Source organism: Vanellus vanellus, assembly GCF_965231255.1.
Source record: "Vanellus vanellus genome assembly, chromosome: 8".
Lineage (NCBI taxonomy): Eukaryota > Metazoa > Chordata > Aves > Charadriiformes > Charadriidae > Vanellus > Vanellus vanellus.
In genome coordinates, this window is record NC_138913.1 from 15,205,035 (window position 1) to 15,223,415 (window position 18,381).

The 18,381-nt window shown below is 36.2% G+C and overlaps 1 protein-coding gene across 1 annotated transcript in view; it reads right to left on the reverse strand.

Moving 5' to 3' along the window:
• The window catches only part of ATP13A3 (ATPase 13A3), a gene marked incomplete at its 5' end in the record, with an annotated part of 39,381 nt that overhangs the window by 13,381 nt on the left and 7,619 nt on the right, over positions 1-18,381 (reverse strand). Inside the window, 17 exons of the mRNA XM_082486825.1 lie at positions 82-206; positions 803-923; positions 1,010-1,163; positions 1,255-1,272; positions 2,289-2,405; positions 2,855-3,005; positions 3,590-3,651; positions 4,437-4,625; positions 5,279-5,436; positions 8,392-8,571; positions 9,587-9,718; positions 10,377-10,449; positions 11,236-11,370; positions 12,202-12,271; positions 14,102-14,182; positions 17,807-17,877; positions 18,203-18,373. Of these exons, the coding sequence (XP_082342951.1) occupies positions 82-206; positions 803-923; positions 1,010-1,163; positions 1,255-1,272; positions 2,289-2,405; positions 2,855-3,005; positions 3,590-3,651; positions 4,437-4,625; positions 5,279-5,436; positions 8,392-8,571; positions 9,587-9,718; positions 10,377-10,449; positions 11,236-11,370; positions 12,202-12,271; positions 14,102-14,182; positions 17,807-17,877; positions 18,203-18,373 (2,008 nt within the window). The remainder of the gene's footprint in view (positions 1-81; positions 207-802; positions 924-1,009; positions 1,164-1,254; positions 1,273-2,288; positions 2,406-2,854; positions 3,006-3,589; positions 3,652-4,436; positions 4,626-5,278; positions 5,437-8,391; positions 8,572-9,586; positions 9,719-10,376; positions 10,450-11,235; positions 11,371-12,201; positions 12,272-14,101; positions 14,183-17,806; positions 17,878-18,202; positions 18,374-18,381) is intronic.

The following is an 18,381-nucleotide window of genomic DNA, read 5'->3' on the forward strand; positions in this document are numbered from 1 at the left end:
TAACTTCATACACTATAATTAAAAGCAAGACCAAAAAGAGAAGGATTTTTATCTTTTGAGTATGAAAGGTTACATGCCAACCTGTAACCATGACAGTGCGAATGTTGGCTTTATGCAAATCTTCAAGTACAGCAGGGGTTTCTTGCTTTAGCTTGTTTTGCATTATAATTAACCCCATGAAATCCATGTTGCTTTCAATAGCATCTCTGTAGAAAAGGAGCCGAGGGAAAAAAAAAAAAAACAACATTAGAAGAATTACAATTATTAGATGTAGCTTAAAGAGCCTGATTTTCTGTTTATCAAAGTACGTGGAAATGTTTATTTTTAACTATGAAAAGTAAAGAATTTGCTTTACAAAATTGGCACGAGAGATATCTTCATTCCCATTCAAGTATACTTATCTCCCTCGTTTTAGTTTAAAATCATGTATGCACAGGAGGATTTCCACTACATGCCATTATCTTTAATAGATTATATGTTTAAGTAACACAGTAACAAAGAAATATGATGAGGTTTTTCTGCCACGTTAACATACATTAAACACCATAAAGAATTATTATTACAGTTAATTTCAAGCTTAAAGATGTTCCTCAGAATTTACATTATTGCAAGAAAACTTCCTTAAATTTCTATGCAGTGTCGAGGGTACAAATAAAGAATGCACAGAACTACGTATGTCAAGAAAGAAGAAAGCTAAAGAAGAGCAGTAATTGATTTAAACAAAAATAAACTTTTCATAATTAATCCTAAGCATGTAGCTTTTAAAGCCTGTTACTTATTAATAAAGTGAAGTCACTCTTACCTATTAATAGTCTGGACTTTGTGCCACGTAAGCTTAGACTCCAATTTTCTGTGAGCAAGAGCAATAACTCGGAAGCCCTGCTTAGTGTATTCTTCCAGGACACACTCAAAGTCAACAGGAACTTTAAAAAGGTCAAGTTTAGAGTTATTAAAATTATCCATATTACAGCTGAACTACAGAAGAAATAAAAATAATTTGTTCTTTTACCTGTTTCCTGCTTACACAAGCTGGCAATCACTTCAGGGGCACCTTTCATGTAAGCATCCATTCTCTTCTCCCCAAGAACTCTTGCTATTACACACATACGTTGCAAAACTGAAGAAAATGGGAACTGGCGCACAATTCCAATCTCATAACTGGTCTGTGTCATACAGGAAGGAAGGAAGAAAAGGGTTACATCCATATTCATTTTGCAAAAAGAGGTATATGCTTAATTGCAAAAGCATACTTACCGAAAGCTCAAACAATTCCTAAAAAGAGAAAAAATACATTTACTGTAAATATTAAGTATTTTTTTCAGCTACAAACTATTTCCACATAAATCAGTAAATGCATTTATACACAACTCTCAATAAAGTCACATTGTATTTGTAATGCATTTCATAAAAGCTGAATATGAACACACTGCATCTGTTTAGTATCCTTTACTTTAATTGCGACATAGTAGAACTTCAGAGCTTGATTTCTTGACTAGAATTTGCAAGACCTTTCACAGTCCAACCTGTCTGTTTAGCCTACGTAAATGATTAAAGTGCTATGGTATTTCAGCATAAGGCCATGATTGTTAAGTATATCCCCAAAAGATCGTGTAATAAGTTTCAAGAATGTTCACGTCAACTGCTGCAGTTTCTGAACAAAAAAAGATGCCTTTATCTACTACAGAAGAAGACCCATACAGAGGAATCAACTTGCTACACCCTCCCGCTACCTACCGTGTGATAATCTGAATACACAGTCACATGCTTAAATTTCTTCTGCTGAAGTATTAAAAAATACTTCAAAACGCTGATAGAAAAAAAATTTTAAATCTGCCAAGTACATTTTATTTTTAACTTGGCACTTAATTAAAACATACATCTTTAAGGTACAATCGTGGCAAAAATTCGTGCTGTGCAGTGACATTAACAAAAAATTGTTTTAACTGAAACTACAAGGTGAGCACACCTAAGCACTTCATTAGCACAATAAGAATTTGTTAATGACACCAGTATCGGAACGAGTAGGCTCAAAGAGCATTACAGCACTTCACAACCAGTCTGTAAGGATAGTAATGCTGGCAATCAGCCCGCTCACCTTGAAAGAGGCATAGACTGAACCACTACCTTCAACAACGGATTAAACATGTCTTGTTTATCTTTGCCATCAAAAAACACACAGTTTTGATCCTGTTTGAATTATATCAGCCAGAACCACAGCATATGGTAAAACAAATTTGTTTAACACGAAGGATTACTTTAACTCAAAGAATTGCTTTGAATTTTTATACCATTTCTTGATTTGTTGCTTGCTTGCATTCTGGGAAAAGTTGTTTTGAAGGTCGAACCACTGTCGGCATGATTCGATTATGAAGGGCTGTTTCCTCTTCAGTTGCTTCCTCTAAAATCTGTATTAAAAATAATCAACTAATTTATATATTCATTAACTCTGATTTTCTCATAATGTAATTTTCAGAAAAAAAAAACAACCTTGGAAGTCAGCCCAAGGTGCAACGATCTTTCTAAACAAGATTTCCTGTGGGAATTAAGTGTCTTAATCTAGCAGTTAACTTAAGATCCACTTAGCTATTTATGTGTTTACTATATGCATTGAAACCTTGCCACACATATCAGAAAGCAGTAAACTAGCTCTTCAGATTTTTTCAGCACAGGAGACATTTCAGAAATGTTTTCATATTAAGACTTCCTTTGACACATGAGCATTGTCAAAACCCCACTGTTTTACAGTTACAGCTTGAAACAGTATATAATGGCTTGCCTTCTATATAACAGTGTAGGAAATTTCATATTACTGATCTTAAAAACGTTGCTTCTCTTGAAACAAGCAGAAACTTACCCATCCTATTGCTTCAAACATCTTCAAATCAAGCGGATCCCCAGAAAGCACCCCTTCAATTTTTGTAAGGGAATGACAAGTTGCCATGCAAGCAACAAACTCAGACTTCAGCAAGCTCTCACTGCAAGCACTCTCTTCCGGCAAAAGGAAACTAAAACAATGAAGTTATAATATACTTAGCACTGTAATTATTTATTATGAGCCAATTCAAAAGGTTTGTTTAGATTAACAGAAGAAAATGGACTGCACAAGTCTCTTCACTTGTATTTTCCCACGTCACAGAAAACAGATTAAGACTCTGCGCTGGAATCTTCAGAAACAGTCACAACTTCTGTCTCCTTCAAAAACTCTGTGTTAATTCACTGTTTAGTTTGGTTCCTCATACAGAGGCTTCTTATCACTTTGTACTTAACTCAGTTAGCTAAGCTAATTCATTTTAGCAGCCCAAAAAGACATCACTCAGGAGGACAGGATTAAGGAAACATGCTATTCTTTAACCACATCATTTCTGCAGTATGAGCCTAAGGAGGTCTCCGACTTTAATAAATTAAATTCCACCTCAGCCTCGTAAGAGTTATAGCTCTCATTACACCTAAACCATATTTTCAGTTCCATTCTTACAGGTCATTACAGAAACGCAAACATATGAGCTCACATTGAATTTTCTATTCTATTCTGCTGAAGCTGTTAGAGCACAACTATCACATTTGCTGTCAGCTCTGAGCTCATCCTTACCGAGCGTTTTCCACCCGTTGAATTCCCCAAAGATCCAAGCCATCCTCAGTAAGTGTGCCAGTCTGCAAAACAAACCAAGGGGCACGGCAAGAAGAAAGCCTTCAGAAACAAGTTATCCTCAGGTAAAGCAAAAATTAACAGCTAATTAACCAAATTACACCTGAACAATATTCTTTATTTTGTTTTCACTTAAAAGTGAAGACATCAGGACCAGAAATATAATATCGCCCTTGCTTTTTGCCAGTAACTAAGTTCCAACTCTGTTAAATAACTTAAAAAAAAAAAAAACATCCAAAGCAATCATGTCTCTCCTTGGAGACAGGACAAATGAACCAGACTCTTAAAATCCAAAGATGATAGCTGAACATCTCTATATTCAGGGGCTGGAACAACAGAAAATATGTACTAAACCATTGGTACTACTTTCTTACACAGCTAAACCAGCAACTGTTAAGAAGTAACAAAATACGTCAGTTTGGCTTTTCATTGAAATAAATGAAAACAAGAAACAAGTCTGACCTCACACTTCAATTTTCCAGAAGCCTGTGCACTAAATAAAACTCTTAATAGTCCCCAACTCTCACATGTCTGGGGCATCAGTAGTAAGTTAGGACTGGGGAGTCTTGAGGTAAGAAAGCACCTCTGTATTATAACAAATTTTTAGAGCAGACTAAATTAAGTTAGTTAACAGGTGGTAAACACTGAATACATGGAAGCTAACAGGACAAAAATGATCTAACTTATATGAAAGTAATGAATTTTCCTGTAGTTGCTAGTCTATACAAATTCTCATTTACAATACAGTGCCTCTCCGGGTGGCAACACAAAGTCTCAAAATTCACCTAACCTTATCAAAACACACAAGATTCAGCTGGCCACATATGTTTATCCTTTGTGGGCTGATGCAGAAGATGCCGATTTTTTTCAACCTTCTTTGTGCGTAAACAATGCCAGCAGTCATGGCAGCAGGGAGTGCTGGAGGCACCGTGATTGTGATAATGTCAAGAGACTCAATGATGATAGTATGAGCTGGAACCTGCAATAAAGGTCAGAGTTAATGAACAAGAACTCATTACCCAAAGATTCACTATCCCACTGAAGTGTTACATTACTGTTAGCAAAAGCAAAATCCACACATTGCTTTCCCCAGTACAGCAGTTCTGGACTGCCCAGAAACCTAGCACAATCTTCACCTACCATCAGCAACCATGATAAACGAGTCCTAAATTAGCCACAACCTATAACCTCATTTCACTTTTTCACCTGTAAATATATCACTGAATAACAGTAACTGAATAACACTTTTTTTTTTTTGAGAAAAAAAATAACAGTTTTCAATTTCTTGGTAAGGACTTTTTTGCTGCAGTATGCTTCAGATGTGCTGTATCCTATTTCTTCCAACTCGCTATCAGTCAGATGGCAATCTTACATATAATAAAGATTAAAATCTAGTAATTGGGTCAGTAGAAATTGAGGTAAACTCAAATTTCACTTTAATATATTCAAATTCTGCTTCTCTGCTGAATTTTGTTCTCAAGTGAGCTTGTCTTTCTCATCCCCTTGATACAAAATAAAGCAACTAAATTTTCACTTAAAATCGAGTTGTTTCTCATCATCTGAAACGTGTTGGAAATCACAATAAACCGTTTTCTAAAATAAGGCGGTTCGGGACCAGAAATGAAAACATACCTTATTTAAGATACTATTGACAACTGTGTAAAGAAACCCAATGCCTGCCACCACTACCAGAGACAGGAGAAACAAATAGGCATCTCTGTAGAGTTTAAAATCAGTTGGCTTTGGATATAGTATGGAACGAACAAGCTGTCCTTTAGCAGTACTAAAACCTAAAAATAAAAAGGAGTAAGTTATTAAAAGTATAAACAAGAGCAAAGCTATTAAAACATATTAAAAACCTCAATGAAACCCTTAAGCTACTCATTTCATTACAACTGTTTCTCAATATACAGAAACAGATGTTTTGCAATACTGTAATTAAGGTGCTTCAAAAAACGTACGTGCACATCATACTAAGTGCTCCTCTCCCACGGCAAGGACATGCAGCTGAGTCAAACGAACCCCTCTTCTACAGCAGCAGTAAACCCTCAAACGGTTTGGCCTGGAGGAGTTAGCTGTATCACATTTTGCCCCTCACAGTGCAGAGCTAGTGGATATATTTATTATTGTCTAATTAAGCCAGTCCTTGCAAAAAGAAAATGAAGTTATTCATAAAGTCCAACCTTAACTACTCAAATGGCAAGTCTCTGTAAGCTCCCTTGATAGCCAGAAAGAAAGATTCAGAAGAAAAACCCTGCAGTGTACCAACTCATCTTTTGCGAAAACCCACCTCTTGACTGCATTTTGAGGCCTGAACGAGGAGACTAGGCGTCTCAGCGACTTAGACAACCAACAGATACCCTGAGATCCTCCTTGAAACTTTGCCTCAGCACACAAAGAGGCCAACACCAGTGCCCAATTTTGTATGCCTGAAACATTTTGTATCTGGTTAGACTTCAAAGTCTGTTACTACACCTTCAATATCAATGTCAGGCCTGCTGGTGGTAGTGACTGCTCCTTGACAGCTGCTCAGTCTGCAAACTATCACAGCAAAGGCTAAGCTCTCCCAGAAAAGGCTAAGCCCTCCATGCTGATATGTGGCATACAAGATTCGACCAGAACGAAGCAGCTACTGCATCAGTCTTAAAGAGGATGAGCTCATCACAAGAGGAACAAGGCGTGAAGCCTCCAGGCTTTGCATTTGCTACTGCAGAACACGAACCATGGGCCTGTTCAGAGAAGTTCAGCATGTCAGTATGTACTTGAGTATTTAGTCATGAATGCTTTGTAATTCGACACAGCAGTCAAAAAAAAGTCAGAACTACTTTTGATTTATTCTTATGGTTTGGCAGAAGGTTCTGTAGGCACATATGCTAGAACACACCAGGGTAAAACAATAAATGAAAACCTCGTGTGGTGTCTTGAGAACACACTGGCCATACAGACTGCTTCAGTGAACATTTCTCTGAAAAAAATTACCACTTTTTAATTCTTTACAACAGGAGCCACAATGGTATATACACTAACATATCCATGAACTGAGTTTCAGGAGAAAATGAATACATTTAGTCCATTGGTATTTTATGTATATTTCAGCTGTAACATCAAACATTTCGTTTTCAAGGCTTAACTCTGAAGCGTACTGTGAGTACCACCCCGCAGGTCAATCTTATATCCTGATTTACGACAAGATTAAGACTACATGTCTTGCACACAACCATATGGAGTTCTGCTCTCCTAGAATTCTTTTAAGGACTAAATTTTCTAGTATCTTCAGTTTTGTGGCATCCCCCTTCTTCAGATAACAGGATTTTCACTTATATCTCTCTATGTACGTCAGAATTACTTTAGTTGTTATTATCAGACATCTTATGAGCGAGAGGCTACAAGCGCTGCGACATCTATCCAGTTCTGTGAAGTAGGAAATTCCTTATTTGCCTAAAAGCTGTTCCTGTAAACCAGAAAGGAGAGTAGAGAGGATTTTACACCTCTCTGATCTTCTCTCTATATATAGTCATAGCAGGGAAAATGTACTTGTCCATACGTAAAATCTGAACAAGGTCCACAGAGCTAAATTCATCCTGTTTCCAACACAGGAGCCAACTCTGATCTGTCATGGGCAAAGAGCAGATTAAAAAAATGACTCCAGATGTCAAAGCTGTAAGACTCAGTGTGTTAGAAGCAATTACAATTCTCCTTGTAAGAGTTCCGGACCATGGTTTCAGACTTCAAAAAAAAAAAAAACCAAAACATTATCCTTCCCACAGAGTAGAAGAAATGTCTTCAGCAGTTCATTTCTGTTCCTGTTTTAGACCTTTCAGACCTGTATATACACATCAGGCTGGGCACGTAAAATTTTTTATTTAAGGAACAAAAGAAGTTGAGATGGATATTATTAAAGGGGAGATGAGTTCAAGGGAAGGGAAATCTTCTTTTAAAAAAAGACTAGTAAAAGCCTCTAGAAAGACATTAATGAATTTAATTAAAAAATCAGAACACTGGCTGCTAAAACAGACTAACAGACAGTGAAGACACCAGAGAAAGGCTAATTAGGATTAAATTACTTGTTGAAAAATTTGCTTTAAGTAATATCCTAGTCAATGTAGTCAAATTTATTCTATCCAATCCTATCGTAGCTTGGATTATAGCTTACGTTCATCTATTTTGTGGTTTGTTTTTTTTTCCTTAAAATATCTTTGTAAAGCAGAATTCTGCAACTACATTAGCCTGTGCAGTTGTTTTTAATAAAACACCTGTATTATCTAAAACCAAACCTTTAACATGTTAGTATGAATAAGCACTTCTATAGAAAGGGCCAGATGAAACACATTTTTTAAGCAAATGTTATGTGCTTTGGCAAAACTATGGGCAAAGAAACACATTTGACACTGCCAATGACTTCCACTAAAATAAGCCATCCCCCGCTACCACCCAACCTGATGGCACACCAAACCTTTTCAGAGAGGCACGTGTAGTTCAACCAATATGCTGTAAAAGACATCCAAAGGACCTGAAAATGCATTCAGGTAAGTTTTAAATTGATGCTCAAGACTGATTCACTTTCTTGCTTGCCAATTGCTACTCTCCAGGCCATTATCTAGTTCTACTATTGTTGTAAGACATTTATCAAATTATTTGGGGTATACTCATTTATCCGAGCCTAGCAACATTCAACACAATACTCCAAATTATCAGTTGACATAACCTACAAAAGCAAGTAGTATGTTAAATGTAACAATCGATACCTGTTCTCACTACTAGAGCTTTGACCAATTCTCCAGTATAAAAACGTGTTTGAATGACGTTGGTTCCACAGAACAAAGTATGCCGTTTATGCGCTTCTGGACTGTATATTTCGTCTCCCATTGCTTTTGGATATTCTGAAGGATTTGGTAGATTAATCTTTGTGACAGGAACACTTTCACCTGAAATGGAAAAAGAGTCTATAAGCAAGATCAAATAAGAATGGACATGTTTTTCCTTCAAAACTTCAAGTAGAACAATATAATCTCACTTTATCAGCGCAGAAGTAGACTTAGGGAAAAAGTCATCTTCCTTTCAGCATGTTATTAGGTAGTCTCTCTCTTGTTAGCCTCAGCTCACCAGATTCCTTCTCCTGTTTAACTCTATTCATTATTCACCAATACAGCTTTTGTGCCTCTTACTTCAAATCAGATAGGTGTAAAATACAGTTCATCGAAAGAAAACAGGACAAGCTTCATTCTCCTGCTGCAAGGCATCACCCCATCTTTACTTGGAGAAACTAGAAGCTGAAGAAAATTATTTTCAGCTCCTTTGGCGAGCCAGTACACTCAAACTAGGGCTGCAATCAATTTTTATCAGTTGCTAGCAGCAGCAAGAGGCTCAAGTATATTCAAAGAATTGAACATGATAAAACACACAATCTCTGAACCACAATTTTCTAAACGCTGCCAGTTCAGACAGATTATCCAAGGAGTAACAAAAAGTCCATCATATTTACTGAAGCTGTCCTTCAAATACATCAGGTCCCTGGTTTCACAGTACGCAGGCACAACTTGAGATAATTTCTGTTTTTAAATACAGCAGAACAAACATTCTACTCACTACCTTCATTCCTGGAAGCAGCTAAAAAGTTTGGGCAAAAATTTTCTTAAGAAAAATACTGCAGAACTCAATCTGCACCAAGTCAAGAGGCAGGAAGACAAACTATCAAGAAGAAAGCTTTTCAACAAGAAACCATCACTCATTTTCGGAGCCGTGAAGCAGTACCAAGTAGCTGTTGCAGACAAGCAGAACACAAGTACGTAAGTACTTAGGAGCACATGTAATTGCAAGAACATGCACATTTCAAGCAAAATAAACATATCCACCTCTGCTAGAGCATACTGCAAGTTAAGCATGCACACAGGTATAAACTAACACATTTAGCCACACAAAACTGTACCAAGTTTACTTTACCTGTTAACATACTTTCATTTACAATGCAAGTACCACTGAGAAGTACTGCATCACAGGGCATAATTGTCCCATTAGATGGAATCAACATGATATCTCCAGGCACAAGGTCAGTGGAAAGGATTTCTTCTATTTCTGAGTGTTAAAACACAAACAAGTTTACCTGAAAATAGCCACCATCTACAAAACCTGATAAAGATCCCCACAGCTAAGATCCAGGTGGTGACTCTAGAGCACATGGATATAGTTCATCATAAAAAATGAAAGGAATCAAGCTTGTACAAAGGATATTAACAATTAACTAAAGTATAACTTCAGTATTAAGGCACAAGTCCAACACAAGTGCATGTCCTACAAAACAATATCACACACCGCAACCTAACCATCTTCAACTACTGTGGTATCCAAATGAGCAACAGTCCAGAAATCAATCTGCAGCCCCTGATGGGTAAACTGTAATGGAAACCCAACACATGTACATCTAAGCTAAAAAAAAACCTACAACAACAACTACATATGTGTGGAGCGGTAGATAATGAGAAACAGGAATAGGACAAGCATCTGATCTAGAACAAACATGATACTCGCTAAAAATACCACCTAGAAGGACAATCCTGAACAGGCGATTACCCTATTTAAATTCTACTTTGCAACTTCTCCTTTTCCCGTGCAATTTTGCTAAGAAATGCAAGCATTTCAAGCCACTCAAAGAAAGCACAGATGCACGCCAACTTTATACTCACACTTAATGAACAATTTAAATTCAACCTTCTGGACCACCTGTGAAATTTACCTTGGTTTCCTCTGCAGACAGAAACCCTGACAATGCTGTGAGCTGCTACCATGTCATGTAACATAACATATTGCTGCAAAGGGGAGAAAACAGTTCATTATTTAAAAGCAAAGCTTGTCTTCTGAATGCACATTCTATCTCTACACGTAGAATTGATGAGATTCTTTACTAACATTCTTTTGTAACAAAATGTTACTCGAAACTTTCTTTTGAACATAGGAAACTTAAGGGTAAATAAAGTTTGAGTGCATCAACCTGTACAGGTTCCTACTTTTAACAGCATTCTGATGGCAAATATACACTACCATCCAAAAGGTTATAAAAACATTTGGTCATTAACACACATAAGTAAGAACTGCAGTAGTTTTATGAACTTGGATTAAGGTAAGAGTTGGGTTTTTTTTGTCGCTGGTCTGAATTCAGAGATTGCAATTTAAATATAACTAGTACTTCGACAGCTAAGTCAACAGAGGAAAATGCATCACCAATTTAACAATCCAAATGTTTGGCCGGTGCTCAATTCCGTTTGACTTTTTCAAACAGAATGAAACAATGCAAGATGGAATCACTACTATCAATCCAACTTGGTACACAAACTCGTGCCGGGGTTTTATTTAAGTGAGGTAGTGTTTCTGTTATCTGAGGTCAATCTAGTGATTCAACAGCACAGAAGGTCAGCAGAGGAGGGTCTCGAAGAGAACTGTAAATCCAAATTCTTTCAGGTCAAAGAGGGAAAACCCATAACAATATTCTACTTATATAGCTCTGAAAAATTCTTCAAGATTTGTAGGCAATTTCACATCAAAATAAACCAATCTGTAAAAAGCAGAAAAGATGTATCTGTTGTCTTTGAACTTACCTTTCTAATGGTGTAGAGTGAGCTAACAATGGATATTACAGACATGATCACAATTGCTAATGCATAGTAGTGATATTCATCAGTGATCCACAATATCACACTGAACAACTGAAAAACGTAAAAAGGGTTGAGAACCTAGAAGAGTAACAGAACATTAAAGTTACACCAAAAGGTCACATGCAGTCTCCATCAGAAGAGTCAGGATCATCCTCCTCCTCCATGGAGGAGATAAATCTTTCAGTTCTTTACACATGATTTTTGCCTGTTTTGCCAAACTTCCCTCTTTTTCACTACTTCCTCAACCCCTCAAAAGCACAGTTCCCACTAAAATAATACATGAATACATACTTTTAAGACTGCATTTTCCCCTACACCTCAAAGCAAAATGATGGGAACGTCTGATGCACCTTAAGATACAATTTTTACCTTAATTTGGATGTTACTACCTATTTCTTATTAATAAATGCACTGACACCTCAAGTTCTTACCCCATTACTTCAGGCTGGAAAGTTTCTTCGTTCAAAAGTTTCTAATCACATGGATAACAAGTCAATCGTTCAAATCCATGCGATACAAGGAAAATGGAACAAATCCAAAAGTATACACAAGAACACATTTGATTTGACACATATGTTGTAATGTATAATCTCTGGGCCCATAATGGAGAACATAATCAGTGATTTTATGTTTGAAATTAACAACAAAAATAAATAAGATGCACATCCTCTCAAAGAATTCTGACACGTTTTCTAGCATCCTTGCTAAGGCACCAGGTTGTGAATTCTGACAAGATTACAGCCTTTTAAGTTTGGAGAGCTCAAAAATAAAGGTCCATATCCTTTTGCTTTACAGTGCTGGGCTCTAGGGGAAGGTTTCTGTTTTACATTATTATTTGAAGACCAGTCCAATAGTCATTGTACTTAAAGTAATTTTTAATGATACTTTTTAATTTGTCAAAGATCTTACCTCTTTAATCAGAAGCTTAAAAATGGAAGGCACTTTCACAGCAATTTCATTTACTCCATAGAATGCTTTTCTGCATTAAAAAAAGAAAAATACCAAAAAATAGTCAAAATTTTTATTATAAATCTTATGCACTTCAAAGTAACTCCATTAATATGAGAAAGTATAAAAATACTATTTAATCTGTGGCTCCTTTTATTTATCATATTGTTTCAAAAGGCATTTAACAGAAAACATTTACCCGGTGAGATGTTCCAATACGAAGATAATTATTTTATACTTCAATTTAAACTGTAACTTAATTTTTAGGTTATTTCTAATAAGATTTCCCTGTAAACGGTAAGTCCAACGTTAGTAAACATGTCATTCTGAAAGCCAGTATGGGGTTCTCATTAACTTAAGCTCAAACAAGTGCTAAATCTTTCCCTGCAGGAAGGCACTGTTTTACATGGTTCTGTATCTTAGTTTTATTCTTAGCATGAAGAAAGGCAAATTATGAAAGGGGAAGCAAGAAACTAACCTCTGATGGGATCTGACCTGGTTAAATGACATTGACATGAAAAGGCCTTTAAAGGATGTTCTTAAGGAAGAGGCTTTTCTTGTAAGAGACACAAATTGACAGAAAATTGAATGATGAGCAAGGAGATACTTCCATATTTCAAACTCTAAGATGGTCTCATTTGAAGGAAAAAAAAAAAAACAAAAACAACAGCCAGGATGCAACAGACCCAAACTATCCCAGTTTGGGGAAAGTATCAATAAATTAGAACACCAATGATTAAGTACATATCTACATTTTCACAATAGATATTCCAGCTTGCGGTTCACATTTGAGAACCAAGAAATCCCTGAACTATGTACCATTACAGTTACACTCTAAAGGTTTTTCCTACACTAAGTTCCTCTATACCTACGCACTTCAGCTGTGTCCCTTGACAGGCATTTTTACAGTTAGTCTAAAATAGCATGTTAAAAAAAAAAAATCAGTATTTTTTTTCCCCAGTTATTTCTTGCCAATTAAAAGAAAAAGTGGGGAATGCACTTAGCCCCAACCAACCAGAGAGAGATCCATGCAAGCTATGGGACACACCTGTGATACTAACTAACTTTTAAAATTCAAGCCAAAGTCCTGAGACCTGGAAATTTCAGCCTGATCTTCCTAAAAAAAGGAATTAGTTACAGTTCAGGCCAGGTTTGCTGGTTCCTGGCATCCAATATTCTTTATCGGCAATCTAGTACACTAACCCCTCTCTCAATCACCTCTAGCCAAGGATGGGAAAGAAAACAAGAAGCAGCAGAGCGATCTCCTTCAGCATTCCCTTCAAGCCTTCAAGAAGCTGCAGCTTGAGACAATTGGGCATCTTTCCAGATAAAGAGCCCTTGAAGGACTTTTCCAGAGGAATCAGGCTATTTGCCTCTGAACCCATACATGCCCTTCAACAATGACAGTATGTTATGGTAACGTTTATGTCAATTAAAGGCAAGTTATTTGGAAAAAAATAACTACTTTGTTTTACATCAACTGCAAATTTCACTGTATACCTGCCAATGTGGTTGAAAACATAACTGCTTCCTATTCTTTTTATACACTCATTTTATTTCAAAATGTTAAGTAGTAAATACAGTTTCAGAAATACATTCTGAATTACTTTAAGCAATAGTTCTAATGCCCATGGTCAGTGTAGTTTGGGAAAAGTAACTCAACACCGTACCAGAGTCTAGCTCCTACTCAACGTATAGGTAAGAAAAACAAGAATTTCATACATCTAACAGCCTTCTTTGAAGGAAGTGTTAAGAGCCTGTCTGTAAACACTAATTGCTCAATTGTCTTCTAGTTTTGTTAACGCTTTGAGGACAGGTAATGGAATGAAAACAATTCTTCCCCCAAATACTGTAACATTACCTGTAATCGTGCATTCCCTTTGTCAGTCCTGTGCTGTGTTCGTTATGAATTGAAGAACAGAATGTAGATTCATCTAGACCTCTAAGTAAAGGAAAAAGTTAATGAGTTATTTTAGAAACCTGATATTTTAAATGAAGTATTCAGTAACTCAGAAGATCTAGGTCTTCACCAAGGGTTACACTGTACCATAAAAAAAACAAAGTCTATAGATTAATGTTTTTCTAGCAATGTTGTGACAACTGCAGATATCAATAAGATGTTAAAAACAGTCCTCCTGTTGACACGTCTTACTCTGTAGGACAGTCATATCTATTTCAATCAAAATGGAGATACGCTAAAAAAAAAATATGAAGTAAAACACTAGCATAACTAGTACTGAAAGACCTCTAAAAATAAAAAGTGAGCAAGTTTTTATAAAATATATGAAATCAACATGGATTAGTATTTCTTCAAATTATCTTAATTGTCTAAGTAGTAATGGAAGCATTTTAGAATAAATTATTAATCAATTTATCAAATAAATTTAGACTGAAGCTATCTTGCAGCCTCTCGCTATCAAAAATGTATCCATGACTAGGTAAAATACAGTCTACATTTTAAGTACTTCCTTATCACCGGAAGACTCATCTTCACAGAACACTTCTACATGCTGTGAAAGAAAATGCTATAATTTATAAGATCTGCAGATAAGCAAGCACACCTGAAACTTCATTATGTTTACAGCTATGGAATCATTTCAACTACCAAACTTGGGAAATCGGACATATCATGCCCAATATCCAGGCATTTTCTAGCAGATATACTTTGGATGGACAGAAAAATATCATTACCTTCCAAAAGGCTTTCACAGATCACATGACAAAACCAGGACTATTCAACACAAGCCTTTTTTATATTGGGTATCTATTAAGTTATCTACCAAAGAAGATGCAGAGTTGTCCCAGTGAAGAAAAAAAACCTCTTTATTCTGCATATATAGTAACAATTATTTCCATTCGCTAGAACACGGGGAAAGCTTTAAACATCCTCACTATTGCAAAGGCTAGGACCAGGTTTCTGCCAATTTCTCATAAAAGAACGGAAGGTAAAAATGTTAATGTTTTAATGTGGCCACAGGTTTACAACGTTTCCCTAAAATTTTTCCAAGTACAAGGATTTTAAAATCATGATTTTTAGGTGACTAAATATACAATTCTGTTAATAACAGCGCCTTTCCTCCATTCCATCCCAAATGATTCAATTTGGGATGCACAAAAAGGAACGTAACAGTGGGTTTAAGAAGAGCCCCTAAAACTAAGTGCTTTATATGCAAATATGCATACCTATGTGTGTAATGTCCATGCAAAGACAGAGCTTCTAGCAGGATGTTATCTGCTTTTTACTGTACTGTTACAGTACTGAATTCCCAGGGCATTAAAAAAAAAACTCCCCACGTCCATACAGTTTATTACAAAAAGCACTCATCAACTAACAGAGATTCAGTTGACACTAGCTAAAACAAAACAGACATACAAGGTCAAAGTTGCATCCTTTTTGGCTATGTGACCAAGTCTGATTTAGTTTAAGAACAATTACACTTGCATTTCCTGTGTTTAAAACAGTGATCTTAATATTACGTTATTACAAAAAGAACAATGATATGAAACCCAAGCTCTCAGAACTGAATTAGTTGCCCAAGAAATCTTAAGTTACTTCCCTTCTGTATTGTGTGAAGTCTTAAATTATGTGATCAAACTGTTCTGTGTCTGGATACTTGGATGATTAACTGCACAGAGTAATTCTCCATGATGCAATACTAGGCTTGGATCACAAATACAACTGTGTTGCTTACCTTATGATTTTACTATAAACCCCTCAGTCTCATATCTTGTCTCTTTACAAATATTAACTTGATTGTCTACCATATTATTAGGTAATACAAATTCCTGTTTTTTTACCTAAACCGCAGAGCGGATTAAGAAAAAGTATCTCTATGAAGGACAAATGTTTAAGACTTCTTTTCAGAATATTTACCATCCGTAACTTCAGCTGTTATTTCAGAGGTGGTACCTTCACTACGTGATCGTAACAAATTCACTTTAGAGAAAGCGCAAAAGTGACCAAGTACTCTGCCAGTATCAGGAATGTCTCAGATCCAGCTGTTTCTCCTCTTTACTATCCAATTGCTAAATAACGGTGGCCAGCTCGGCTACAGTACCTGACTAAACAAGTGGTCAGGCTCAGTCGTTGCTAACACATCAAACAAATGAAAGTTTGGCATATCAGCAGGAATGTGATTGAATAAATGCTCACATAACTTCACAAGCATATTTGAGATTTTTCCTGGGCTTATGAATTGGCTGAGTTATCACAAGAACATCAAAAGGCATAGTGAAACAGCCAACAAATGCCAAGTTTCAAGTCACTGCTTTAATGGTAAGGAATAACATTTCTTTCTTAACGTGTGGAGTCGTATGATTTTTTTCCTATACCAGTTCTTAGCATAAAAGTATAGTTTTGGGGTTTTTTTTAATCTCATCTGTGGGAAATATTCCCTTTGAACGGTTTAAATTAGCAATGCTACAGGCATGAAAACAGGACCCAGTAATGCAAAATGACAAGTGTCACTATCTGCACCACTGTAATTCATGGGAGGCTTAACATAAAAAATACATAAAAAGCTATTCATTATTTACACATGAACTGAGACTTTTCCACCCTCCCAGAGGAGGAGTGCTCCGTATTGTAACTGCTTGTATTATGATAATGTCTTTAAATTGTTGTCACTGCTGATAAATTTCCATACTATTTGCACAGACGTTTTTTGAAAACATAAGAAACATTTGCCAAGTATGTTTCTTCTCACAGAAATTTTGGCTATTTTTCTTTCCTTCAGTCACTGATCGTTATTTTTTTCTATATGTAGTGCTTGGACTTTTCCACATGATGGTTCAATGCAGCGAACATTGATTTAATTTTAGAAGAGGTTATATTTCTGATCTGAACTTCTTATTTTAACAAGCAGGTGTCAAAAATTGAGAAACCTGTTTTCATTTAGCACTGTGAAAAGGCCTTATCAGTATCATCAGAACAAAGAACTTTCTTCTTTAATGCCAAAGATGAAGAGATGCTGGATAAAAGAAAATACAGCACATCCCATTTGGTGAGCACAGCTAGTACCGCCCACTAAAAGAGATTTTCTATCAATGAGAGCAAAGACCTGGTTTCGTTACTGAAGAGTAACAAAAGAGGGATCAAATTCAGCTCAACGGGACTAAAATGTAGCAGCACAAGCCTACAGAAACCTGAGCAACAAGGTACTTGGTTAATTTCCCTCTTCCTAGATGCTCCTTTTGGGTCTAGTTCAGCAGCAATGCAAAAAATAAGTTATTCCATCAGAAGGAAGGTTTTTAAGAGTTTATAGAAGGGGAACTACTGTCTATAAACAGGTGCTCCGATTCTCAAATAACACTCCAAGAACAGGCAAAAAGCCTGCAGAGGCACGCAGCCTGTCATCCCATACGAATCATGCTCGAGAAAGGTAAATTAAACAAATACCTTCCTTCCAAAGTCACACCTGCTCTCACTATGGTTCAAACAAAGGCTCAATGAGCTAAAACAGCTGGTCAGAATACGATATCAGTTTTCACCACATTCTTAGGCATTCTGTTGTATTTTTTAAAAATGTAATCTGAAGCACAACACAAAAGAAAAAAGTATTCTTACCGTACAACATCAAAACTTTGAACTGTATCATTCCAGAAATACTTCACGCTGTGATGTGTGAAATAACGAATCTGCAAGGGCAACAGACAGCTATTAAACTAGCACCACTTGACACCTCTCTCCTGACTGACTTTATTCTGAACAGCAATAGAATGTGAATTTAGAAAAACGCCACTAAAAAATGAATAATTTTCTTTCAAAATAGTATTTCAAGCATTCCATAATTTCCAGTAGCAAGTTATTGAGAAACAGATTGGTGCTCCACCCAAAGAGTAAGTTAGCTTTTTAGACAAAAGTAGCAGCTCACATGTACTGTATTGTGAGTGTTTACTCTAGATACTACTTGAGACACTTTGAAAATTAACAAGTGTAGTATTGTATTGCAAGTTTACTTACAGGCAAATATTTTTCCAAATCATTTTTATTCTCTTCTGCAGCAGATTCACAGAAATGAACAGCATGGCCATTTGAAACCTTGTGTACAATAGGGTTAGGATTCTGTAAAGGGTTGGCTCCCAAAGAAGGCATAATGCGAACCTTTGCACAAAACCATATCTTGAATTCATCCTTAAGAA